The following is a 25,052-nucleotide window of genomic DNA, read 5'->3' on the forward strand; positions in this document are numbered from 1 at the left end:
TCAGTGATCGACCTCAGAACACTACCGCGGTTGATGTGTGTTATTTTGCTCGGTTGAATACCAACAGCTCGGAGCGCTTCCTGATGTCCATCTCTTTGCGTATTGTAAGTGATAGCTTGTATACGGTTGACACCCTACAAGACGTGTATGTCGTACCAATGTCTGCATGATGTGAAATCCGGGAACTCTTCCTTTTTAATATGCCAGCGGCTCCAATCGGACAAACTTCTGCACGGCGGTGTCTGATGGCAGCACCGTACTCGACTCTTCCATGCTGATTGGTCTTCTCTGCAGTTCGAAATATTCGTCATGCTTATAGCTTCTCGCCGCACCTAGATACAGTATCAGTGTCTCCGTTGTGGTATTTGAAGGGCCAATGACAGTAACAGCCGTCTATGTACTGCCACGTACGAATATCACTGACATAATTAATGCCCTCCAACAACTTCTGTCAAGTCACGCAAATACAACGCATGTCATAGCTGGCGATTTCAATTTCAACTTCTCGCCTAGAAGTGCTAGATAATGATGGGATAGGCTCCGCGGGTAGGCTACTAGACCTGCAGTCTGCCGCAATTTACCAAGTCATTGGGGCCATACGCGAAAAGGTTCGCATAAGCAGCGAGCGTCTTACGGATCCTGTCAAGGTGAGCTGTAGGGATGATGTTTCGTAGCCAAGGGAAAAGAGCTGATTGTTCTTGATTGTTGTCGACCCACAAGCGGTCGCGTATCGCTTGAGCATTTCGAGTACCGTCTGATATTTATTAAGTTATATGCCGGTATGAGCATCCGAATTGCAATACATCTGGTATTGAAGAAGATGTCTTATAAATACAGAGTTGCGGACGGTGTGTATATTATTGTGTGATATATCTTAAGAAATAAACAGAGTGAGAAAGGTTTTAGCAATTGCTCAGTATTCTGCCTATGTAAAATTGTGCTGTTTGTTGGCTTATTATCACGACACATCAGTGATAGGACATGCATTATTTATGGAGCTATTAGGAGTAGCGCTCTAATAATAGACAGTGAAGAAGCATAAAGAAGGATAGCGCCACCATCTCGTACGTGCGCATTTACAGCACTTATTGTAACCTTTCACGTATTACCTAATAAAGTAATATACCGCCTTTTCTCCCTCTACTCCTCGTTCCTGGTTTTTCTTTTTTCTTCTCTTCTCCCTCGCTTGTGGCTCCTAGCTCCTCCCTCCTCTATACTACTTTTTTGTAAAACACAAAAAATAGAGTCAATTCTTGTGTGCTCGTTTGCGCAAAGTGTAGTGCATGAATGCTCGTCGACTTTCAGCCGCCCGCTCCTAGTGACAAGTGCTACAAACTAGTATGCCGCGCCAACGATCTTTATGAGCGTCATCTCTATACCGACGCTGCAGCCGAATATACAAAAGCCATTCACCTATCTGCACACGAGTGTACGAACGAATTCTTGGCGTTACTTTACTCTAATCGAAGTGCTTGTTATTGGCAAGCAAAACACTATGCTAATGCGAGGGATGACGCGAATCGAGTCTTGGAGTTCTGGCCAACCTGGGCCAAGGTCAGTAATTACAAGCTTTTCCTGTCTCTCGTTGTCAAAGATATCTAAAAAAAGAAAGGAGAAATTGAATAAGTAAAGGATTGGTGTTATGCGTCTACAAACAATAGGGATATTTTCGATATGCCGAAGCACTGATGAAATTGCGGCAGTTTGACGAAGCACTTACCTATTACAAACGAGCTTTGGAAAAGGTATACATATCAAGTTAGTGAAGGTGTCACACAGATAGATTGCTCTTTAGTAATCAGAATGCGGGCTCTTTTTCTGTCTTTCAATAACGGCGGCTGTAGGATCCAGAAAATGGAGAGATCAGTGCAAGGATCGCCAAGGCATTGTTGGAAAAGGATAATCGAGCCATGGGCCTGAATATTGTGCAAATAATGCCAGGACGCGACATTGCCATTAAACGCAACTTTCACAAGCCTATCCAGAACCGTATCTACGAGTTCGCCCAAGTGATGCGTAATATTATCTATATCGTTGCCGATCTAGAAACAAAGCATTGTGTAGTAGTGGATGCGGCAAGTATATCAATTTTTATTTGGAAGAAAGGGGTGGAAGGGAAAGAGTTGGTTAGCGGATACAGTAGTGATAAGCAGCAGTAGTTGTACTAGTGCAGGAGCTGACACCTTGGCGAGGTTATGGAGGAAGCAGAATGTTCTAAATTTATGCAAAAATTATATTCTTGGTTAGGGCAGTGCTGGGATATCGATGGGATTTTCCAGATTGTTGAAGAGTACGGCTACCACATTGTTGCTGCCGCAGTGACGCATTACCATTTTGACCATGTTGGAGGATCGCCTCCTCCACCCTACGACACCTTACCCATCAAGATTGCTGGCCTGGCCAACTTGTTGAAACGATTACCCTATATCAAAGCCTATGTGAATCCACACGATATACCTTATATCCGCCAAGCGAACCCAACGATTCCAGCGAACCGACTCGCATCAACGTGTTCAGACGTGACAGAGACACTAGAGATTGGCAAGACTCGGATCCGGTTTTTACCGACGCCAGGACACACGCCCGGCTCACAATCATTGTTGATCAACGATTGTCGGTTATTAGCGGGAGACACACTACTGTGTGGCTTTTGTGGTCGGACGGATCTACATGGCGGTGATAAAAAGGTCATGGAACAGACGCTAAGACATACTCTCGGGCCATTGGATGACCGCGTGGTGGTGTATCCAGGCCATCACTATGGCTCAGAATGGTCGACTGTTGGAATTGAACGCGACAAAGGTTGTTTGGGAGATGATCTTGTTGGTTACGGAACAAACAACAACATCATATCGTCGTCGGCGTCGGCGTCGCATGGAGCAAGTACACATCATGCCAATGGATCTTCCACATCCTTAGCGTCTAAACTGAGTCGCTCGTGGTCAAGGAATAAGCGAGCAGCAGCATAACTTATTAGCATCATTATCATTATCATCATTCTCATTTTTGACGTTTTATATTTCTGGCATCTTATCTAGACTTCTTTATTACTTTCTCATTTTTTTGCACACACAATACATATGACGTGTCTTTTTCAAATGATTGAATAGATTCGCTAATAACAGTATCGTATACCCTCTCATAAAGCTTTCTTTCCTTTCTCTTTTTCCCTCACTTACCCTCTTTTAATAATAGGCATCAACTACACTTTTTTGAACCGAACAAGAAAACTGATGGTGTCACGAAATCAAAAGAAAGGTGGTACGAAGTCATCAAACGCTTAAACTATCTGTTTTCTTTCTTTGTTACACGTTACATGGATCACCTCTTGATAATATGTTTCTGTACCATTTGTGGTCACTTAGAAACACATCGAACCACTCAACCACGCCTTGTTCTCGAGGCAAATTTAGAAAGCATGCTACCCGTGTTAATTCAGCAGCAATGGCTTGGTCTTGAAATTATAACCTCAGATATGAAACAGAAAAGGAGGGGTAGCAGCCGCGCGGGATAGAAGATTATATAGCGGAGCATACCGTGCTAGTGCAATGTATGAGACAGTAAGGCACGAGAAGAAAGAAAGGTACCATTTAGCCTTGGCACCATGTGAATATGCAATGCTATTTAAAACTTGTTGGCATGTATAGTACATGAAACAATGTAGCGTCTTGTGGAAAGCCAAGGAACCGACGGATTGCTTCTCCATATTCCTTTGAGAAATCCGTCAAAGCTGAGAAGTTCACATGAGCAATCCAGCAGCGAACTATGGTCTATATAGCTCAGTGTCACCTTTTTTATTTTAAGCCATTGGGCCTGCGTGTTGTTTTTAGCTCTAGCTCTCTCTTTCTTTCTTCTAATCCTGTTTAGCCCTTTTTTAAGCACACTCCTTTGAACTACTCTTACACTATGAAAAACTTTTCGGTCGAAGTAGGCCCTGAACAACCGAACGGCGGTCGTATCCGACGCGCCACTTCTTCACCCGACGCACTCGTCACTATTCCTGACCCAAACGTTCGCACGCTCTATGATGTGCTCGAAAACAGCAAAAACAAATACGGAGACAGGCGCGCCTTTGGATTCCGCAAGGTCGAGCAGATCATTGAGGAAGAAAAGGAAATCATCAAGGTCATTGACGGTGTTGAGCAAAAGACGAAAAAGACCTGGAAGTATTTCCAGTTGTCAGGTTACCAATACCTTAGCTATAACGCTGCTTCAAAACTTGCTCATGAAATCGGTGCTGGCTTTGCTCATCTTGGTTTGACATATAAAGCAAAAGTCGAGATCTTTGCTCCTACAAAGTAAAGTGAATGAGGAGAAAAAGGGGGGCAGGTAGAAGAAAGAAGGACTCAATTATTGTTTATTTTTCCAGTGCACATTGGTTGGTGACAGCACACGCCCTATTTACGCAAGGATCGACAATCGTAACAGCTTACGATACGTTGGGCGAGGAAGGGCTGTTGCATTCAATGAACGAGACGGAGGTGGAGGCTATCTTTACGACAGGTGAACTGTTGTCGACTGTTGCCAACGTGATTGATAAATGCCCTACCTGCAAATATGTCGTATACAACGGTGAAGCGACCGAAGAGGCAATCAAAAGCGTCAAGAAGGGATCCGTCGAGCGGGTTGTGTCCTTTGATGAATTGGCCCGCATTGGTAAAGAACATCCTTGTGAGCCTCGCAAGCCAGAGCCCGAGGATCTGTCCTGCATCATGTACACCTCTGGCAGCACTGGCAATCCCAAGGGTGTCATGCTTACTCACAAAAACATTGTCGCTGCTAGTAAGTTATATCCTTTTTACTACAACCCACCAATTCCCAGAAAATGCGCACTGAAAACTGATGTACACAGTCGGAGCCTGTAACAAACTTTTGGGCCACTTGGTTACTTCAAAGGATAGCATGATGGCATATCTGCCACTAGCCCATATTCTTGAGTTTGTCGTGGAGAATGTGTGTATTTTCTGGGGTGTTACACTTGGTTATGCCTCAATCCGTACCCTTACCGACAACAGTGTCCGCAACTGTAAGGGCGATATTAAAGAGTTTCGGTAAGTGCTTTATCTATCTCGCTACATGGCATCATATATGTTCGCCTCAATTTGTTGTTCTATCTGGGAGGGAAGGTGGAGTGCATTTGACTACTTCTTTAACTCTCTGCATTGTGTTCCGGATGTATAACCACGCAGACCGACAGTGATGACCGGTGTTCCTCAAGTATGGGAATCCATCCGAAAGGGTGTTTTGGGCAAATTGAACGAAGCGTCTCCTCAGGCGCAAAAGATTTTTCACAAGGCATTTGCAACCAAAATATGGCTTATGGAACGTAAGCTTCCTACCGGCTTTTTAGACAAAACGGTGTTTGGAAAGATCAAGGAGCAAGTTGGTGGCAGACTTCGGTTCGCACTCTCCGGTGGTGCCCCTGTCTCCTTAGAGACCCAGCGTTTCTTGTCGGTAGCCTTGTGTCCTATTCTCGGTATAGTGCTTTCTGGTTTTGTTTTGTTTTGTTTTATGTTTTTTTTCAAACAACAATCATATCCATTTGATAAAATAGAGATATACACCTAACTTTTTGATTGTTGTTTTTTGGATGAATTTAGGTGGTTATGGCATGACAGAAAGTAAGTGAATGGGTGAGAAATGATCATCGAGTTGTTAGAGCCTAATAACTAACGGACGTCTTATGATCAGGTTGCGGGTAAGACGAAGCACAACACTCTTGCTTATTCTGGATTCATGGAAAATAGGAAGAGGAGTATGCTGATGTTTGGAATATTCGGTTTGTATCATTTAAAGCATGTGCGGTATAGCGTCACCGGAGCAATTTGCATACGGTATAGTTGGTGCGCCAGTACCATGCTGTGAGATTAAGCTCGTCGATGTGCCTGACGCCAACTACTTTTCAACAAATACACCAAAGCCTCAGGGTGAAGTTTGGGTAAGCTACGATTTAATTTTCTCTACCTCTAATACTAAGCACATCTTTCTCACGTTCTGTTATTATTATTTGCAATTCTTAATCGGAGATAGGTCAGAGGCCCTTCTATCACATCTGGTTATTGGAAGCGTGAAGACTTGACCAAGGAAGCACTGACGGAAGATAACTGGCTTCAAACGGGTGATATTGCCGAATGGAACGCCAACGGCACATTGACCATTATCGATCGTAAAAAGAATTTGGTCAAACTCAGCAACGGTGAATACATTGCATTGGAAAAGCTTGAATCAATCTACAAGAGCTGTGTTTATGTCAACAACATTTGTGTCTATGCCGACTCGTTGTGTGCACGACCCGTCGCATTGGTTGTACCTGTCGAGGCTCCTGTTCGCAAATTAGCAGGCGAACAAGCAATTCCATCGGATGAATGGGCGGATATCTGCAGGGACCCATTGATCAAAAAGACTATCTTGGCCAATCTGCTGAAGACTGGCAAAGATGCAGGTCTCAAGCCTGCAGAGACCCTGTTCGATGTCTATTTGTGTGATGAGGAATGGACCGTCGAAGGTGGTTTGATGACGGCCGCACAGAAATTGAAGCGAAATGATATCGTAAAGACATTCAAGGAGCAGTTGGATGCCATGTAAGTATTTAGTAGCAGAAAGAAGGAACAGTAATATGTCCGCGTGAGCCATGCTAATTCTATTGCTGCTCTTCATAGGAACGCTGCCCAAGGAAAATAATTTACTATACTCATTTCTCTATTGCTTGCTATATTACTCTACTCATCATTTTAAGCTAATATCATTACGTACCCATATCACTTTAATTTCGATAAAGTCCTTTCTTTCTTCCCTCTCTCTCTTCATCCTCGTGATAGACTGTTTTCTAACCCTGAAACCTACCGGAGTCCAGTAGAGCTACTTTGAGTTGTGCAGTGAACATTTGAATGAATTGAATCAAAAGGGAGAAACAGTGATGTGCTGTTGCTCGTAGTTTCTAAAACGAGCGCTCGATACATTTGTTGAAGTGAATTTGTATAGCAGAAAACAAAGAGTCGGTAATAATACATTGAGGCCGTCCTTTTGCATGTAGATTAAGGCAGAAACTTCACCTGCATACAATAAATGGATGTAAACAAAAGCAGTGGAGATGTTTGGTTTGAGCGATTTATTGTCCTTGTATCCATTGAATGATACATCTTCATCATCCCACACATGGGGTAATATATATATAGAAATATGCGCTCCTCAAGAAAGTGATAGTATAATTCAACATAAGAGCAATGACTTTGTCTCATTTCATTTAGTTCTCTGGACTATCACGTCGTTTGAATAGACTTAGTGCGAGCTGTTTGTACCGCTCGTTTGATAGGGATAGCATGTTGAATACGACAAAATGGGTAGGTATATTCATGTTATCTTTCATCTGTGTCGAGGACTGCACGGTTTATTGTTGTCATCGTCTTAAATTTAAATTTGGCATATTACCGCCGACATAGTATCGCAACCAACGATAAATAAATACTTTCGAGTCTCAAAATTGTTAGTGCCTACCTTTACTCATACAAAATTTCCTTTTCCTAAGCATCCGCAAACATCGACGTTATCTGACAGCCAGTTAGCATATATTTTTTTTCAGATACTGCTATTGGATATTTTTTTGGAAACGGGAATTCGACCGTGTTTATAAAACTTGAAGAGATTATATCAGAATTTTAATCGCAAAAGAACCGTTATATGAAGGCGGTACCAGATGTTCCGTATTGCCAAATCAACCCTAAAAGTCTGTATGGTCAAGCTGCAGATATTCCACTGGATGACAAGGTGAATTCCGCTGAACGTGTGGTAGAAGTCCTGAAAGAACTACAATGAAAAGCTACCTTTACCATATCCCAAGGCATTTTAATGATAACAATACAGTAGAAGATATAAACATCACCCTAGTAAGCTTCCTGGATCCCAACTCCGCTCAATGGATTGGATAGCATTGTAATACCCTGCAGATGCGGTAACGAATAAACAACAGCATTCAGGATGTCTAGATTATATAACTAAAGTCATCCTGGCAATAGCAACATAGAGAGCAAAAGCTAGTTCAGTCTTCCTTACTCTCAAAGAAAGAAAAAAAGAGATGCAAACGAATTATTGAAAAGTAATATGCAAAAGGCAACCATGACTGAATCAACCCACACTTGTGACAAGCATTTACTGACGTGAGTCAGCAGGAAGCAAAGGTAGTCTAGGAACGAGGAGCTCAGGAAGAGCGCAACACAGATCTTTCTTCTTTGGATAGTGACAAGTGATGCGTGTGTCAAACCTCGAACGTTGCCAACAGCTTTCCCTTGAAACGAAAACTCCGTAGAGTGAAAGCGCATTGTTACGCAACGATTTGGCCAATTTACTTGGTACTCAAAGTGCACAAAGGAATGGCGGGTGAACAAGGTGATCAATGGAGCAACGAATTACGTGCAAAAGGGTCGAAAGATGTACAGTAGGAAGTCATTGCTTATAATGTTACACTCCTGATCGTCCCAATGGATTTTGAACGCTGCTCAAAAAGAACTTTATCAGCAGCAATGAAAGCCAGTGAAGGGTGAGTCAGCTTCACTAGCGGCAGCGTATACTTACCATGAGCGGACAGCTTATCTGCTTGGATAGAGTATGAATTCGGAATGGATGGAGGGAGGTTACACGGCGTAGTTTAGAGAACTGTTGGCGGATGCATGGCGAAAATTATAAAGCAACAGTAGACAAGCACGCTTCACAATAAAAGATAACGATCTTTGATACACTGCAGCGTTGGAGTCAAGTGTGTGCTGTATCTATTCCCGCACACCGCACATGCAGTCAAAAGATACTAGCAAAATGGAATCGTCTGTGGACTACGCTTTATACTGTTTATCTTGTTGGGTGAAATAGAAACTGGCTGCTGGGAGGCTCGTGTCCTTGATATTTACTAAGCAACTGATGCCGTAAAATCTGTTAAGTTGTTTACCTTGTCGGACAATTCTATATTGCCATTTTATTGCTCACAGAAAAGCATTTCTTCCGTGAATCTACATGCTCATTCACATTCGTGTCTTTGTTTTTGCTCGACACGGTGCCGTGCACGGCCCCACTCACAAACAAGCGCCGATACCATCGGAGGGTACAGCTCCGCATGGTGAGAGACACGTACCACTACCGCCGAAGCACGCTTGTCTACTTGACCATCAGGTACCACTCCTCCTTTCATTTCCTTTGGTGCTGTATCTTTTGTTATGCCATAGTAGGCAGCCCACAAGTTGATACGCAACCCGTTATCTGGGCCAATGAGAATTCACGGGGATTTGAAGTCCCGAACGAGAAAAATGTCTATATAAAGCGAGCAATTTCGCCTTTCTTTTTTCTCTTCTCTTCAGTTCGTTTTGGTACAGCTTTGGTCTGTAGTACAGATGCACTGCTCTGTGCCATGATCGGGTCATTGCTTGTGCTGGCTATTGTCATAATTCTTCTGATGATCGGCAGATTCAGTGGTCCGCGCCCTGAAGAAAATTTGCAATATATACCAGTGGGAATGTGGTCATATACTCCGGCAGCCGATCGTGAACCTTCGGGTGCATGTGATGCCAACGGTATATGTTGGGATAATTGAAACGAACTTTTTTTTTATTATTTATTACACACAAATAAGAAAATGATAAACAAAATAAAAATATATTTTTCTTTTTCGCACTTTCCGCATAAACGTTTTACCGCTTTTGCTTCGCCTTTTTTTTATGTGCACGACAAGTTCCTTTTTCTTTTTTCGCGAACAAAAAGCTAATTACTCCCCTCTCCATCCATTCACAGCTCCGTGCTAAACCAAAGCGGGGAACAATGACAGTGGCTCTGTATCGTAGCCGAAAGTAACACGATCACAATGCTTTGGCACTCTTTTTCACTTTCTGTGTTCGCCTAAATTGCCAAAGCAATTGTCAAGAAAAAAATTGTTATCGAGGATATGGTCGGTTATTTTATAAGAGGCAACGCCAGAGCATACGCCAGCAGACCTGTATAATTGTCAGATCTGTAAAAAATTGGAATGTTTTTTTTTCAGCTGTTCGTCTCTCTCACTCTTCCTGCACGTAGCTTATCACAACACAATTTTCTTATCATTTTGGGTTTCACCTGGATCGAAAAGCTTGCACTGATCTTTCCGATGTGCCTGCTTTTAAAGCGTGATTCTTGTAACAGCTCTTTCCCTCCCCTTACACCTTCATTTCTCTCTTCCTTTTCTTATTTAACTTTACTTCGTTACATATTTTCAAGGTATGCGTTACCTATTTGAAAGTGATGATCGCTCACCAAAGATATCAGGGGGACCTGTCAAAGATATGATATAGTTGCTCTACCAAAACTTGCACACAGGGATGCTGTGTTTTCCAGGCCAAGCGATTGGTTACTAATATATGACTTTTGCGGCTCGCAAACAATAAACCCGAGTATTGATTGAAGCCTTTTCCTTCGTATCGAGAAGTCGATGGTTTTAGAAAGAGCCCTGTTCTAATGTGTATCTGCGTATCGCTATGATAGCATAGATTTAATGAAGTTACTGGTGGTTACAATAGATCAATCTTCAGGGTCCCCCTTTTCCAAATAAAATTCAGGTGAGCTACCTGGTTCGACTTGCTTTTCCTTTGTCGGACATATTATTTCACGAGTCCGGATTATGTTATACAGGCTTTGTTCGATTAAAAGCCTCGTGCCAAATTTCTTTTCGCGCGTCCCCTTTCACATACACGTAACATGACTGATTTGATCTCGATTTTGCCTCCCGAATCATTCAGTACATCTTCTCGTTTATCGGACAGCGGGCTGTGTCGAATGTGTGAAAGTATGTCGCCGCTGGTTATACGCGATCCCCACTTACCAGACAGCCCTGTGGACACTGGTGGGAATCTCGCCTGATGCATAGAACAAAAGGAGCGACGCGATGCTTCAATGTTTGGGACAACAAGTCGAATTAGTATACATCAAATCTCAAGCCACGTATAAAGTACTAAAACGACTTGCTTGGCGAAGATACAGCATTCGCTTCCTTGGTGAAGTGAAACGATACTCTTTTTTTTTGCGTTAAGAGGATCGCGTATTCGGTAGTACTTACTACTGCTTATGCGCAAAAGATATACTAAAGCTTTTTCTTTGTTTTCAATAAAAAAAAATAAGACATCAGCAACCATGTGCATAGCAAACAATTACAACCTATTTTCGACAGTAGCACGTTACTGCCAGGAATCATCAGATATTTCTCGCATACGCTAACTGCTCTGACGATTTCATTTCACACTTGCGATATCTCGCTGCCAATGCTACTGGACTTCTTACCGTCATTAACGCATCTTTCAGTGATGTTTGATGGCCGCACTAACTTATCAGACGCTACTCTTGAACAAGTTGATGGCAGAAGCAGACACAAAAGGCCACCGATACACAACATTATCTTCTTAAGACTGGACGGTGTTCTCAGTTTTAAATACCGGATCCGTCCCTTATTGCAGCGTTGCTCCCACATCAAGTACTTGATATTATCGCCTTACTCACGATTCAACAACGTATCTCCAACCAACATCTATACAGCTTATGAGCTGTGCCCTCTATTACGCTACATTATGTGGGAATGCAGCGAACCAGTCATAGCAGACAGATGGATTTCACTATCAAGAAGCACGAGTGCTTATATTAAGTAACTGAAAGGAAAGCATCGAATGATGGCGAGGAAGGCAGTATGGCTTATGAACTGCTATTCAACGGCAAGGGACACGAGAGGATCATGCCGATAGTAGTAAAATCGCAGCCGATACTAGAACATTTACGTATAGTCGCCTGTGGTCTTTCTGATATTCATTGCTGGGATGTCTTGGCACGCAACCAATTCACACAGCTGACAAGTTTGGGGTTGACGGACATCACTGGTATGTCAAGCGAAGATTGGTCCCAGATTTTGCTCATGCAGCAACAAAATGAGATCTTGGAAGTTGGAAATCGCGCTGGAATAACGCAGTATCTGAACAGCATTATCGCAACCATCGGTACGCTGCAACGGCTCCGTATACTTTCCTTGCGAAATTTCCTTCACATGTTCAGCGAGAATCCTCTTTGCGATCTTACTCCGCTTCGACGTTTGCAACAGCTTGAAAAAATGCGTCTCACGAACATACCCATCGACAACCAAGGTCTAATGCAGTTGTGCGAACCATCACAGCACCCACTAGTCAGGAGATTAAGCTTGAACCCGCACATCACCGTACAGTAATAGTGTCGACGACTTTCTCACAGAGGCAGGATGGATTGTGTGGGCACAACGACTTGAGGAAACCAAAATACTGAATCTGGAACCGACAGCCGTGAAAGGTGTTACTGGTGCTGTCCTTGAGCATTTTGAACAAGTCGAAAGCTCGGTGCTATTGCGTGTTTCACGGATCTATAGTCTCACCAATGCAGGCATCAATGCTTTTCGTATCATTGAAGGATCTAGTAAAAAGATTGAAGTCGTGGGGTGTTCAGGATTATCTCGGACAGATGATCTTCGTATGCCATACAACATATATTTAATAGTTGAGTACCATTGCGGTGATATTTGCAGTCTGGCTTGTACTTTTATTTATGATGAGCTGATAAACAATATTGGCAGCATGTTTAATTAATCAGTTTTCCAGGTTGGATTGTTGTGATATCTGTATAGTCAAGCATCGATTTGAAATGTTTACATATACACTTACTAGATCCAGGATTGATGGAAAGGCAGCACGATGTGGATCTGGTCGGCAGCGAGTCTGGTGCCCTTTCAAACCTGAGCGAAAGCACAGACTAATTTTTTTTGGTTACCCTATGCTTTCCTTATATATCAGAAATGCTTGTGTACCCTTTTTCGTCACAAAAGGGATCACCTCGCACTCTATATGATATAGTCTCTGTGACAGAAGAGAGAAAAAAAAATGAAGTGAGAATATTCTTTCTTCCGTTGTTGAATAGAAAGACCATCGTCGCCTCCTCCCCTCTCCCTTTATGACCAAAAAAAAGCAGTCTGTATGCTGTATGTATGCGCATACGCGCGTTCCTGTTCATGTCGGGCAGTGGATTTTTAATGCCCGGTATTTGGATTTCATTGGCCAACGTGCTGCTGCAACTATACTCGAACCGCTTTGAGAGTTATACTACGCAGAGGACTTATTGGAGTCAAGTTTACTGACAAAGGTCAATATTCATGGTAAGCGGGAACATTATCATCTTCCACATGCTAGGATATATACGGGATGAACATCTTGAAATATAGCGATTCCCGGAAAGTGTTCCTCATATTTTCTGGGCAAATTCTAACTACAGTACTTTGTCTGTTTAAACTCTATATGTAACAAACTCATGAGCAGTTGTTCAGTAAATGAACCCAGTGTCTTAAGCTTGATGCTTACCAAACGAGCAACAATACGATAGCAAGCTCAAAACGCCAGAGAAAAGGCAAGCCTGATACAAGACGCTGGAGTGCTACTGTGTGCTGTCAACCAATACAGGAGATAAAACAATACTCTGTGCAGTTTTACATAGAGTAACTTCTCGCTGTAAGATCTTTATAACTTCTACAGCAGATTGCTCTGTTGAACGCTCATAATGCTACTTAATTTTGCTGTTCGTATTATAGAACCACTGCAACTAAGATAGATATTTGCTTGACCGCAAGAGAAAGATTGCTGCAGCTTACTGCACACGAAAGTCTGTTACAGCAAAGGATATTAGCAGAACAATTTTAAAGGGAACATGTTATGTACTGATGAAATCATACGACCAGCAACACCACTAATGTATCCTAAACTCTAAACTGGTCTATTATATTATCTCAAAGAAACAAAATTAGTTTAAGCCATGGATCCTGGGCCAGCTTAAACACAGCACAAATTAAATGTTCAGGCGTTTTCACACAATGAGACGTGTCTTTGATATAAAAGACGAACTATCGTATACGTAGAAGTCATCATTTAATCGCAGGCTATGATTGTAGTTATCTAACGTAGCTTTGTTTCTAGCTGTACTCTTGATAAAATCTGTAATCGAAAGTGTTTTTTTTCTATGGATGATTTTATCGACGGGTGAGGGCGACAACAACAACTGTTGTGAAGGAATGTTGTAGCACTAAGTTCATCGGTTATTTTTAATAAACGCATTCTTCGTTTGTTATATGCTGCTACACATAACTGTCTTGACGTAATGTGCAGTATACTTATTGCTAAGCATCACTCCCCACCAGATCTTTATCATATCGTTATGGTAACCACCATCATTATCCGCAGTATCTTATTATATATAATTTCAGCTTCACAGGAAGAAATAAAAAAGGCGTCGCCTTATTTAATAAAACCTCATTTTATGATTATTTATTTCTCTCTACAATTATTTTTGTGGCTATACTTCTTCATGGTCTCTATCTGTGAGATACACGGCAAGGAAACAAAAGGCTTTCTGAAAAAACACAAAAGGTTGATCAGATCGTATTGATCTGATGCTGCTCACTAGAGGGATCGAACCTCTGACCTTGGCGTTATTAGCACCACGCTCTAACCAGCTGAGCTAAGCGAGCTTCTTGTATGAATTGCATTACGGTAATACATACACAAAGTTTCAATTGACTAGTCACGTGATGTCTTTACATAAATCTAGGCCTTTATGAGTAACAAAAACTTCTTATTATAATCACATTTACATTAAAAATGAGATGTAGCTATTTCCCTACATTACTACTAACTACTATAGGTAATAAGTACACAATCTAGTAGTTTCTTTTTGAATTGGAAGTATTATATAAAGTCTGAAATAATTATATATATTCTGATACCTTGAAATCCCATCTATTTGCACTTCTGATTACGATTTATAGATATACCGTAAATGCCATGCCTTTAGCAGTAGGGTAGTATCCTTGTGCAGTCGACTATGTATCATCGATTGCTAAAATACTTTTCTGTATTATTATTTATATTTTTTGAAAAAAAAATTAAAATAACATACAACTACATCTTATTCAAAAAAAGAAGAGAAGCTTAGCTACATTACTTATTGTATAAAATTTAAAAAACAGATAATATAGTAGTTATTCAAAATGAAACAGCGGTAGTGAATGGCTACTATTCACTAAACTCATACACTTACTATATTGCTCTTATTATCTATAATGATGAAATTGTTATGAACATTCCTCGACCTCCACTAAGTGATCGTCATCAACCTCGATGATCACTTATTAAATCCCCAAGTAACAATATCATCCATCATCACCGTCTGAATTATCAACCCTAATACCAATCTTTTCGTTTATTCGCATTATTAAATTATATATAAACACCATAGTCTTTGAATAATAAAACATCAGTCAGATATCTTGTTTCCATCCTATATCTTGTTCCTTACATCCTCTCTCATCATCTGCTCTCCTACCTCCAGGTTTCCTTCTTGTCTTATCCTGTTCTTGCTGAAAGCACCTAGCACATTCTCGTCCGGTCTTTCTGTCCTCGTCTTGTCTTGTTCCTGTCCGCACCTTACATCGAAGGTTGATATTATTTGCTGTGTAGGGCCAGGTTGCTCAAGCTTTACATATATTTTGGACATATATAATACTGAATGATTATTATGAATAATGAAGTCTTACTATATTTCATATATTCAAAAGTGACAGCAGGCAGTTTATATTAAGGCATTTACTCTATTGTATTCGTTCATGTGGGCATTCATTCCAATCATAGCATGTTGAGATATAATATGCAAGTCTACTAAATTATTTGTGATATAAGATGAGAAAAAAGGGTAGTAAGCTCATATAATGATGTAGTATCTATTTGTAACGAGCAACAACCATTTGAAGATCGCGTTAAACAAGATGTGATCGGTGTACTCGAGAGCTGTCTTCACGGAGAAGTATATCTCTATCTTATTGCTCCTGATATTATTTAAAATACCATTACCACTGTCATTACTATAAGCTACATAAATATTTATCTATAATATCATTCTTATTGTGCATTAGGAAGCTGGTTTAAATTTCCTTGATGCATCGTAAGTCGGATCGCATCGTGTTAATTGCTTAGAGAGTAGACTTTACACTTTCCTTGGTTGCATTTATCATAATATGCTGCATCATCTGTACCGATTTGGCTGTTCTATGATGTGTACCTTGACGATTGGCCATGTATGTATTACAAAGCCCTGCTCCACATTACATATTCCCTCGGAATGAAGGTCTTATTTGATCGGCTGACATTTGCCGTTGTCAAGAGAAAAGATGAATCATTTTGCCTATCATCTACCTTTACAGTAGACTGCTATGGATACCAACGTATATGCAGTTGACAGGTTGTAGCTGTTTCAAATCACGAGCGGTAAATAAAAAATAAAAAATAAAGAAGGGCTAGTGCGATGGTTTGCATAGTTTATTGGGTGGCATGTTTCTTTACAAAATAATAAAGAACACTATAGTAAAATTACTTTGATTCATTCGATCCAAGAGCGGTAGCAGCGGCAACAGGCAGTTGTTTGTATAATTCCTCGATTGATGGGAATTTCGTTTCAAAGTCTGAGACCTCCATTGTCGTGCTACGCGAAGGTTTTAAAGGTGTAGGTGCTGTGCTTGGTGCAGGTGTAGCGTTGTTTTGAGCGACGCGGAAACGTGCTGGTTTAGGAGGTGGCATAGGTTTGGCTGTAGAACGGGAAGGCTTAGATGGTGCTGGGAGTTGCTGAGAGCTACCAGTGGTTGCTGCAGAAGATGTTGTGTTGCTAGTTGGCACATCATCTGTTGTAGACGATGGAGATGTGCCCTCAACACTCATTTTAAGAGCATTTAAGCGTGCCTCGATATTAGATGATACAGTGTTACGCAGAGTGGGAAGGTCGTCTACCTTGCTACTGCCTGTGGTATTGCTAGTGGTAGCTGGATGATGTTCATTACTTTTAGATGTTGACAGGGACGATGATGGCGGAGTGTTTATCTGTTGTTGTTGTTGTTGCCCATTGCGTTGTCGGCTGCTACTGTTGTTACTACTAGATCCACTGCTGGTGGCTGGAATATCTATTATCGAAGATCTTTGCTGCCATGTCGCGAATCCACTGTTGTTGTTACCACTCAGTTGCTGAGAGAGCTGTACTTCAGACGGTTTAACAGAGCCCGTCTTGCCGCTGGAATGATTGGATAACGGTTTATCGTTACTGGTCTTGCTGTTGGTATTATCGGGTGAAGATGGAGTGGCAGAAACAACAGATTGTGGCCTGTGCAATGGTTGAAAATCCGAGTCAAATGTCATGCTATTTTGCACTCTTCTCTGATCTTCTGCTACGGCCTGCAAGTTTTGCTCGTTCAGAGCAAATGCATCGTCAATATCAGCCGCGGAAGGAGGTCGTGGTGCGGGAGTGCTTGAAGCGCTAGAGCCAGCAATGTGTGATGGGTCAAATGGATCAAACGTCTTTTGTTCAGACTGAGAATCGGTTTTGGCGTGTCGGACAGGGCGTCCACGGCGCATAGGAATAATGTCAGGGACTTGCTGTGGTGGTGTTGGTAATTTTTCGAAGATCGCAGACGGGCTTTCTTTTTGCACAGCTTGCTTTGGTGGTGTTTCCGTAGGCTGGTGTTCCGTGTAGATCTGAAATAACAAAAGTTTTCGGTTAATGTCTTTTCCCGCGATTACTTTGTTTGAAAACAATGAGTCGTGTCAAAACCTTACATTTCTTATTGGGCACTCCACACCCCGAAGCTTACAAACAGCTTTTAATACTTGATAGATGTTTGGTCGCTGCGTTTGATGCTCTTGCAATAACGAGACGATAAGCTGTTTCAAACCATCAGAAAAGCGAGGTTGGGCTGGGATTGAGTATCGTGCGTTCAATATAGCAAGCTGGCCCTGCTCTTCAAATGGTGTGGTATAATAACATAATTTGTATAAAAGGACGCCAAGTGCCTAAATGGTTGATTCAAAAGGAGCAAATCAGTATCCCCAACCTCCAGTACCTTTCAACAAGCAATCAACGTACCCAAATATCTCCCTTCTCATTAATTGGTTTTCTTTGGTATATATCAATCATTTCAGGTGCCCGGTATTGAAGCGTCGTATGTCGTTGGATATCGTCTTCGATTTTTTGGATCTCCTGCAAATTGGTCGGAACGTAATTGCCCTTGGATAACGCAGCTGAACCGAAATCACAAAGTTTATAATGGTCTTGGGACAGGATCAAGATATTTTCCACCTAAAGGCCATCACCATTCAGTGCGTGCTTGTTTTTTGTATTCATCCTTGTTCCCACCTAGGTACCTGCGCGAGATTGGCCCTTGTACATATCTATAATAAATACCTTCAAATCTCTATGTAGCACTGGTGGATTACAGTAATGCATATATGCCAACGCCTAGATTATAACCGGGATTTAGTGACAAGTATAATAAGAAAGAAACCTGATGAAGCCCTCTCACCTCGCAAACGTCGTTAAATATCTTCAGCACTTCAGGTTCCGTCAATCGCTGCTGCAATCGTCTATTCATAAGATCAATGACACCACCACCTAAATAAACCAGGGCATATTCAGTAAATCCAACCATCTCATTTCTTTTGGAAAGCAAACAGTTGTCAGCAAGTTATTACCCGGGCAGTACTCCATTAAAATCAATGCTTCAAAGCCGCCTGAGGGAAGCGGATCAATCCGTGAGGCATAGTAACGAGTGATATATTTATGATCTCCCAATCGTCTCTAGATGATGTAATGTTGTTTTCATAGCTTCAGCATTTAACCTTTCTGTTAAATAATAAAACGATAGCGAAAAAGTAAGAGAATTTACCATAAATGCAATTTCCTTCTCCACAGTTCTGAGTCTTTCATTGTCTGGGACAGCCACCCGCTTCAGAACGACATACCCTGATTTACCCTCGATTCTTGCCAAATATACATGAGCAAAACCACCTAGACATTTTTCAAGAAGTCGTTTAATACATCTCTTTCGTTCCTTTCTCTCAAATTTGTTATTTACCTTCAGCGATAAAGTTATGTACAATGACTTGATATTTCTGTACTTGGACACGAGTTCCGTGAGGCATGGCGCCCGGTGGCAGCTGAGATGTGTTGCTCGTATCAATGCCAACAGGAACTGGTGGCAATGTTTGGCCAATCGATTGCTGTTCTGGTATACGAGGATGACGCAAGGGCGACTGAGAGTGCATTTCCGGGAAATGTTGGAGAAGAGAGACAGAGAGAGGGTGAGGTTGAGGGTTGGAAGATGACGGACGGAAGGGCTGGAACGTACTGTTCGGAACAAGTTCGAAAAAGCCAAGCAGTTAACCGCGGGATCTGAATCAACACCATCACTTTGTCACTAGGTAGAAAAAATGCTGAGGCTATCAGGTTGTTAGTCTGAATACATCATCGCTACGAGCTCACTTACTGGAGTGAAATCACTCATCGCTTAGGTACATACTTTGAGTTCTTTCAGCTAAATACCTCTTCTGTATGTGATATAAAATGTCACCACATGCACCTTAGGGACGATATAATAGCATGGTCAAGATTGTGCGGATAAAAGGAACTTTCAGAGATTTTTCTTTAAGCAATTTAAATTTCAAGCATTATTCATTCTTCAAAAAGGAGATATGATGCCATTTTAGACAAGAAAGCAGTTTGTGATAGAGTATATCCATGATGCACACAAATGATACCGCTTCCAAAGTACTCAGGGATCCAACTTAAAAAATGATCTTATTACCTGTTGAAGGTCGTCCTTAAAACGTTATGTGTAATATATTGAATACAATAACTAAAAGATTGTTTCCTGTTATACTTACTGCTCAAGCTGTCGTAGCACTCACCCATCCAGATATCAGCGATTTCATGAATACAATGGGCTGCAGGGGTCAGTTGGCCCTACCTATTACAGACGACATATTACAACAATGCTCCACTTACTCGTCATATGTCAAGTTCTTAATCAAAGTGGTATAAGTAGCTTAGAAAAAACATCACATATACTAAACGTGCTGTAGAATATATCTTACTGCTTTCTATCGTCAACGCAAGACCTATGACGATGATACTTACCATTACCGCCATGCAAATCAATAACAAGACAAACTAATACATGATGATAGGGGTCAAAACGCATTGGCTAAGCATAGAGTGACCGTTTCTATCAAGCTCAACAATGGTTCTTAGTTTAGACCGGTAGGTGTTCTTGCGCGATAGCAATAAGAAGATGTTGATCTTCACATTAATGCAATTAAAAGAAGCCCTAAGCGGGTGAGACTGTGACTTGATTTCGTGATAGTGAAGGGGGTCCCGACGACTCTTTGTTTAGGCGCCAGTTTCGGCAGTTGATATCGAACGCAATGTTATCTCCCGTCGTGAAGAAATCGGCAAGTGACATTTGAAAAAAATGAAGCGCGAGACGTTGATGAACGAGTATTTTATTAATAAAGAGATGAAATTTACATTCTTTCCTAAAAATCTAGTTGGCAACCGCTGCTGTTGGCACCGCTGCATTCGCTACCTTGCCCAACCAAAAGGTGTACGCCGCCGAAGAGACCAAAAAATCCAAAGTAATATATACGCATATACAATACCCACAGCAGCGTAAATCACATTTTGTTTTTTGAATTAACGGAATCCACTGAATTTGGCGCGATCTGCTCTTGTAGCTTAGCATTTATGACGAACCACAAGCTGAAGTAGTCATTGTCGAAGAACCCACAAAACTGGAAGAACATGTAGCATATGCTGAAAAGTATGCAAACGAAAGAGTCGAAGAGGGCAAGGTAATAATATATATCAATTTACGAATAATACCTCTTCGTACTTTTTTACCCCTCGATATAATATTCAATATATTCATATTGGGAATGATTATTAGACACACGTTAACAAGCTCCACGGCGAATGGAAGCAATTCGAACAATGCGTCAAGAGTATGTCAACGTCGTCGTGATATTTCTACTTTAGCGAGTTGACATAATTCACATGCTGCTGGAAAGCATAGTATTTGACGCTAAGGAGCGAAAAAATTAACGGATCATTCATGTTCTCTAGACACTGTGAAGGAGACGATCGCCAAGGATGAAGAGATCCTTCCAAACGCACTGTATATTGGCGTTGCAGCGTTGGCTGGTACCATCCTTGCTCGCAACCGCAACATCGTCATCCGATTCGCCACGTCGACTGCCTTGGCCGTTGGCGCATCGCACTATCTTCTGCCAAAGACCACACAGAACGTCTGCGTGCAACTCGAAAAAGTCGAACGCAAATACCCTCAACTCCAGTCCGCGCATCAATCCGTGAATGAGGTTGTCGGAGATGCCCGTAAGCAGTTCGATGGTGCGGTGGCAGAGGTCCGTAGCACTGTAGATGACAGCATTCTCTGCCATTTCCAGCAAAAGGACGCATCACAGCAGGCACTGGACAAGTTTGAGAGTGTAAAGAAGAGTGTAGAAAGCATGTACTCGACACGATCGAACGTAAGTTTGGACTATTTCGTTTGTTTTACCAGAGACGTGATGTCTAGCGATAATGTATACGTGTGTACTCAATAGCTGTATGTTTTTATAGCCTGGTGTAGAAGAAACCTTGAAGAAGAACAACTAGATCCCATCCAAACAACGATAAAAGAAAAAGCAATTTTATATTTCATCGACAAGAGCAATCAACGACAACCATCAACCATCCATCCTGCCCGAAAACAATGTCTTTTTTCTGTTTGTTCCGTGTTTGTTCCTTTTTTTTTAGAGAGAGGGTGTCCTGCTCCCCAGCCCAACGACACTTTTTTTTTACTACATTATTAAAAACATGAAAAAATATTGATTACAAATTATTACATACTATAAGTTTTTCATTAACCCGGTGGAAGAGAAGTAGCATCCACAGCTTCATGGTCATCCTCAAATTCATCCTCTTGTGGTTCTTCTTCTGGCAAAGGCGCACGGGGCAGAGCCATGACACCTGTTCGAGAGGCCTCCAAAAGACCAAACGGTCTGCACAATTTAATGAAAGACGTGATACGACCAGGCTTTGCACAGAGTTCGATGATCACCGAATCTGACGATACGTCCAAAAGTCTTCCTTCAAATAGACGCGTCAGTTCAGTTAATGCACGCAAATGTGCTGATGTTTCCCGCAGTTTCTTGGACGCCCAGACCACGTCGCCCTCGTCATGTTCTTCTTCAAGTTTCTGAGCTTCCTCACTCTGGCCTTCAGGACCTAGGATTGAGACGCGCAAAAGAAGGAGTTCACGCTCGACCAGCTTGGTATGGGTATAGTCTAAAACGGCCCACATTGGTACCTAGCATATACAATTCAAATAGTTAGACGCCGGTAGCTCTGTTGACACTGTATTCTGCTATATTGTTGTCGCCGCAGGCTTCCTCTCCCAAACCACCCTTGTTAACAGTAACACGTACAATATCTTCCAGCTGATGCTTTGCTTGTTCTATCTGATTGCCATCACCATTCAACACGACTGTCATTCGACTCAATCCAGGCAATTCGGTATGTGCGGCCACAAACGACTCAATATTGAATCCTCGAGATTGCAAGATGCCCGAAACACGCGTGATGACGCCGGGTTCGTTGTGAGCCAAACAGCTCAGGATTTGGCGACCTCTGGTAGGTTTTGGTTCTGTCGTGTTATGGAGAATGTTGTACACGGCTTGCTCGACCGAGGGTGTGTGGGTTGCTGGAGGAAAGTGGCGTCGGCTTGCGCTTGTTCTTACTGCGGTCGTGTTTAGACAGCGTCGATGTGCCTTTTTCCACCAACAACACGTTGTTTAGCCACTCTTCTCGCTGTCTTTTTTTGTTTATATTGAGCTGGATCAAGGGATATTTACCAGTTGCGTGGCACGTAGAAAGTGAGATCTCAGCATGTCTTGCTAGAAAAGAAGCTTAGAAGGGAGAGAAAGAAGAAACGCTAAAAGGGGACTTTGTTTTTTTTGCGCTTACCCTTTTGATGGTCGTGGTTTTTTCCGATGGAGTTCGTGCGTCAGGGTAAACAGTAATGCAACAATCAACCTGAATCATCGTGATCGTCCGATTCTGATTGGGCTGCTGTCAATGCCAGCATCAAAAAAAAAGGCGGCCACTGAAATCAAACATTGTACACAGCACACCGATAAAGAAGAGACGTGTTTTCCTTTTACGGCTGACTCTGTTTTGCCAGACATGTGAATGAGCTGCCAAACCCAGTGTTGGCAATACTCACGTTGACCATTTTTCACGGACAGTGAGAATGTACATATTCACGCGTGAATAATACATGCCAAATCAATTTTCACGCGTGAATAAACCTTCCTATACTTATAAATGGACTCTGGAGCCTTTGCTTTCTCTCTCTCTTGCTCTCCCTTAAGCATTTCCAATTGATGAAGATTTATTCATGCTGGAAGCTGACAAGTTTGGCGTTGACGGACATCACTGGTATGTCAAGCGAAGATTGGTCCCAGATTTTGCTCATGCAGCAACAAAATGAGATCTTGGAAGTTGGAAATCGCGCTGGAATAACGCAGTATCTGAACAGCATTATCGCAACCATCGGTACGCTGCAACGGCTCCGTATACTTTCCTTGCGAAATTTCCTTCACATGTTCAGCGAGAATCCTCTTTGCGATCTTACTCCGCTTCGACGTTTGCAACAGCTTGAAAAAATGCGTCTCACGAACATACCCATCGACAACCAAGGTCTAATGCAGTTGTGCGAACCATCACAGCACCCACTAGTCAGGAGATTAAGCTTGAACCCGCACATCACCGTACAGTAATAGTGTCGACGACTTTCTCGCAGAGGCAGGATGGATTGTGTGGGCACAACGACTTGAGGAAACCAAAATACTGAATCTGGAACCGACAGCCGTGAAAGGTGTTACTGGTGCTGTCCTTGAGCATTTTGAACAAGTCGGAAGCTCGGTGCTATTGCGTGTTTCACGGATCTATAGTCTCACCAATGCAGGCATCAATGCTTTTCGTATCATTGAAGGATCTAGTAAAAAGATTGAAGTCGTGGGGTGTTCAGGATTATCTCGGACAGATGATCTTCGTATGCCATACAACATATTTTTTAATAATTGAGTACCATTGCGGTGATATTTGCAGTCTGGCTTGTACTTTTATTTATAATGAGTTGATAAACAATATTGGCAGCATGTTTAATTAATCAGTTTTCCAGGTTGGATTGTTGTGATATCTGTATAGTCAAGCATCGATTTGAAATGTTTACATATACACTTACTAGATCCAGGATTGATGGAAAGGCAGCACGATGTGGATCTGGTCGGCAGCGGGTCTGGTGCCCTTTCAAACCTGAGCGAAAGCACAGACTAATTTTTTTTTGGTTACCCTATGCTTTCCTTATATATCAGAAATGCTTGTGTACCTCTTTTCGTCACAAAAGGGATCACCTCGCACTCTATATGATATAGTCTCTGTGACAGAAGAGAGAAAAAAAAATGAAGTGAGAATATTCTTTCTTCCGTTGTTGAATAGAAAGACCATCGTCGCCTCCTCCCCTCTCCCTTTATGACCAAAAAAAAACAGTCTGTATGCTGTATGTATGTGCATACGCGCGTTCCTGTTAATGTCGGGCAGTGCCCGGTACTTGGATTTCATTGGCCCAACGTGCTGCTGCAACTATACTCGAACCGCTTTGAGAGTTATACTACGCAGAGGACTTATTGGAGTCAAGTTTACTGACAAAGGTCAATATTTATGGTAAGCGGGAACATTATCATCTTCCACATGCTAGGATATATACGGGATCAAGAACATCTTGAAATATAGCGATTCCCGGAAAGTGTTCCTCATATTTTCTGGGCAAATTCTAACTACAGTACTTTGTCTGTTTAAACTCTATATGTAACAAACTCATGAGCAGTTGTTTAGTAAATGAGCCCAGTGTCTTAAGCTTGATGCTTACCAAACGAACAACAATACAATAGCAAGCTCAAAACGCCAGAGAAAAGGCAAGCCTGATACAAGACGCTGGAGTGCTACTGTGTGCTGTCAACCAAGATATAAACATCACCCTAGTAAGCTTCCTGGATCCTAACTCCGCTCAATGGATTGGATAGCATTGTAATACCCTGCAGATGCGGTAACGAATA

The 25,052-nt window shown here is 41.9% G+C and overlaps 9 protein-coding genes and 1 non-coding gene across 10 annotated transcripts; 7 read left to right on the plus strand and 3 right to left on the minus strand.

Annotated features, from left to right (window-relative positions):
• Positions 1–1,287: 1,287 nt before the first annotated feature.
• BDB00DRAFT_754218 (beta-lactamase-like protein) lies at positions 1,288–2,969 on the plus strand (the record flags this gene model as incomplete). The annotated part of the gene is made up of 4 exons (XM_053118746.1): positions 1,288–1,558; positions 1,684–1,745; positions 1,899–2,079; positions 2,248–2,969. 4 exons carry the CDS (start codon positions 1,288–1,290, stop codon positions 2,967–2,969), a joined length of 1,236 nt encoding a protein of 411 aa, XP_052985104.1.
• Positions 2,970–3,723: 754 nt separating this feature from the next.
• On the plus strand, positions 3,724–6,931 carry BDB00DRAFT_967860 (uncharacterized protein). The gene is made up of 9 exons (XM_053129818.1): positions 3,724–4,298; positions 4,370–4,782; positions 4,853–5,051; positions 5,190–5,476; positions 5,601–5,621; positions 5,692–5,698; positions 5,797–5,938; positions 6,031–6,581; positions 6,660–6,931. Exons 1-9 carry the CDS (start codon positions 3,907–3,909, stop codon positions 6,679–6,681), a joined length of 2,034 nt encoding a protein of 677 aa, XP_052985105.1. The 5' UTR covers positions 3,724–3,906; the 3' UTR covers positions 6,682–6,931.
• Positions 6,932–10,770: 3,839 nt separating this feature from the next.
• Positions 10,771–11,793, plus strand: BDB00DRAFT_322013 (uncharacterized protein). Its single transcript, XM_053116932.1, has 2 exons — positions 10,771–11,003; positions 11,128–11,793. The coding sequence occupies exons 1-2, from the start codon at positions 10,895–10,897 to the stop codon at positions 11,646–11,648; spliced, it is 630 nt and encodes a 209-aa protein (XP_052985106.1). The 5' UTR covers positions 10,771–10,894; the 3' UTR covers positions 11,649–11,793.
• Positions 11,687–12,772, plus strand: BDB00DRAFT_866916 (uncharacterized protein; the record flags this gene model as incomplete). Its single annotated transcript, XM_053126284.1, has 3 exons — positions 11,687–12,134; positions 12,238–12,489; positions 12,684–12,772. The coding sequence occupies 3 exons, from the start codon at positions 11,687–11,689 to the stop codon at positions 12,770–12,772; spliced, it is 789 nt and encodes a 262-aa protein (XP_052985107.1).
• A 1,684-nt stretch (positions 12,773–14,456) lies between these two features.
• Positions 14,457–14,530, minus strand: BDB00DRAFT_t4. The gene has a single exon. It is a non-coding gene; the product is annotated as a tRNA-Ile (tRNA).
• Positions 14,531–17,645: 3,115 nt separating this feature from the next.
• Positions 17,646–19,142, minus strand: BDB00DRAFT_753962 (kinase-like domain-containing protein; the record flags this gene model as incomplete). Its single annotated transcript, XM_053118725.1, has 7 exons — positions 17,646–17,891; positions 17,965–18,177; positions 18,283–18,336; positions 18,401–18,489; positions 18,570–18,675; positions 18,764–18,885; positions 18,953–19,142. The coding sequence occupies 7 exons, from the start codon at positions 19,140–19,142 to the stop codon at positions 17,646–17,648; spliced, it is 1,020 nt and encodes a 339-aa protein (XP_052985108.1).
• A 521-nt stretch (positions 19,143–19,663) lies between these two features.
• BDB00DRAFT_796905 (uncharacterized protein) lies at positions 19,664–20,262 on the plus strand. The gene is made up of 2 exons (XM_053121503.1): positions 19,664–20,136; positions 20,202–20,262. Exon 1 carries the CDS (start codon positions 19,708–19,710, stop codon positions 19,915–19,917), a length of 210 nt encoding a protein of 69 aa, XP_052985109.1. The 5' UTR covers positions 19,664–19,707; the 3' UTR covers positions 19,918–20,136; positions 20,202–20,262.
• A 13-nt stretch (positions 20,263–20,275) lies between these two features.
• Positions 20,276–21,778, plus strand: BDB00DRAFT_796907 (apolipo protein O-domain-containing protein). Its single transcript, XM_053121504.1, has 6 exons — positions 20,276–20,327; positions 20,424–20,510; positions 20,610–20,726; positions 20,822–20,876; positions 20,998–21,422; positions 21,514–21,778. Exons 1-6 carry the CDS (start codon positions 20,301–20,303, stop codon positions 21,547–21,549), a joined length of 747 nt encoding a protein of 248 aa, XP_052985110.1. The 5' UTR covers positions 20,276–20,300; the 3' UTR covers positions 21,550–21,778.
• BDB00DRAFT_796911 (small subunit of acetolactate synthase-domain-containing protein) lies at positions 21,779–22,914 on the minus strand. The gene is made up of 3 exons (XM_053121505.1): positions 22,788–22,914; positions 22,362–22,703; positions 21,779–22,243 (listed from the first exon to the last, which is right to left on the minus strand). The coding sequence occupies exons 1-3, from the start codon at positions 22,821–22,823 to the stop codon at positions 21,797–21,799; spliced, it is 825 nt and encodes a 274-aa protein (XP_052985111.1). The 5' UTR covers positions 22,824–22,914; the 3' UTR covers positions 21,779–21,796.
• A 418-nt stretch (positions 22,915–23,332) lies between these two features.
• On the plus strand, positions 23,333–24,474 carry BDB00DRAFT_935131 (uncharacterized protein; the record flags this gene model as incomplete). The annotated part of the gene is made up of 3 exons (XM_053129179.1): positions 23,333–23,373; positions 23,712–23,935; positions 24,185–24,474. The coding sequence occupies 3 exons, from the start codon at positions 23,333–23,335 to the stop codon at positions 24,271–24,273; spliced, it is 354 nt and encodes a 117-aa protein (XP_052985112.1). The 3' UTR covers positions 24,274–24,474.
• Between the last annotated feature and the right edge of the window lie 578 nt (positions 24,475–25,052).

The sequence above is a fragment of the Zychaea mexicana genome (assembly GCF_025766255.1).
Source record: "Zychaea mexicana strain RSA 1403 chromosome Unknown BDB00scaffold_3, whole genome shotgun sequence".
NCBI classification, from domain to species: Eukaryota; Fungi; Mucoromycota; class Mucoromycetes; order Mucorales; family Lichtheimiaceae; genus Zychaea; species Zychaea mexicana.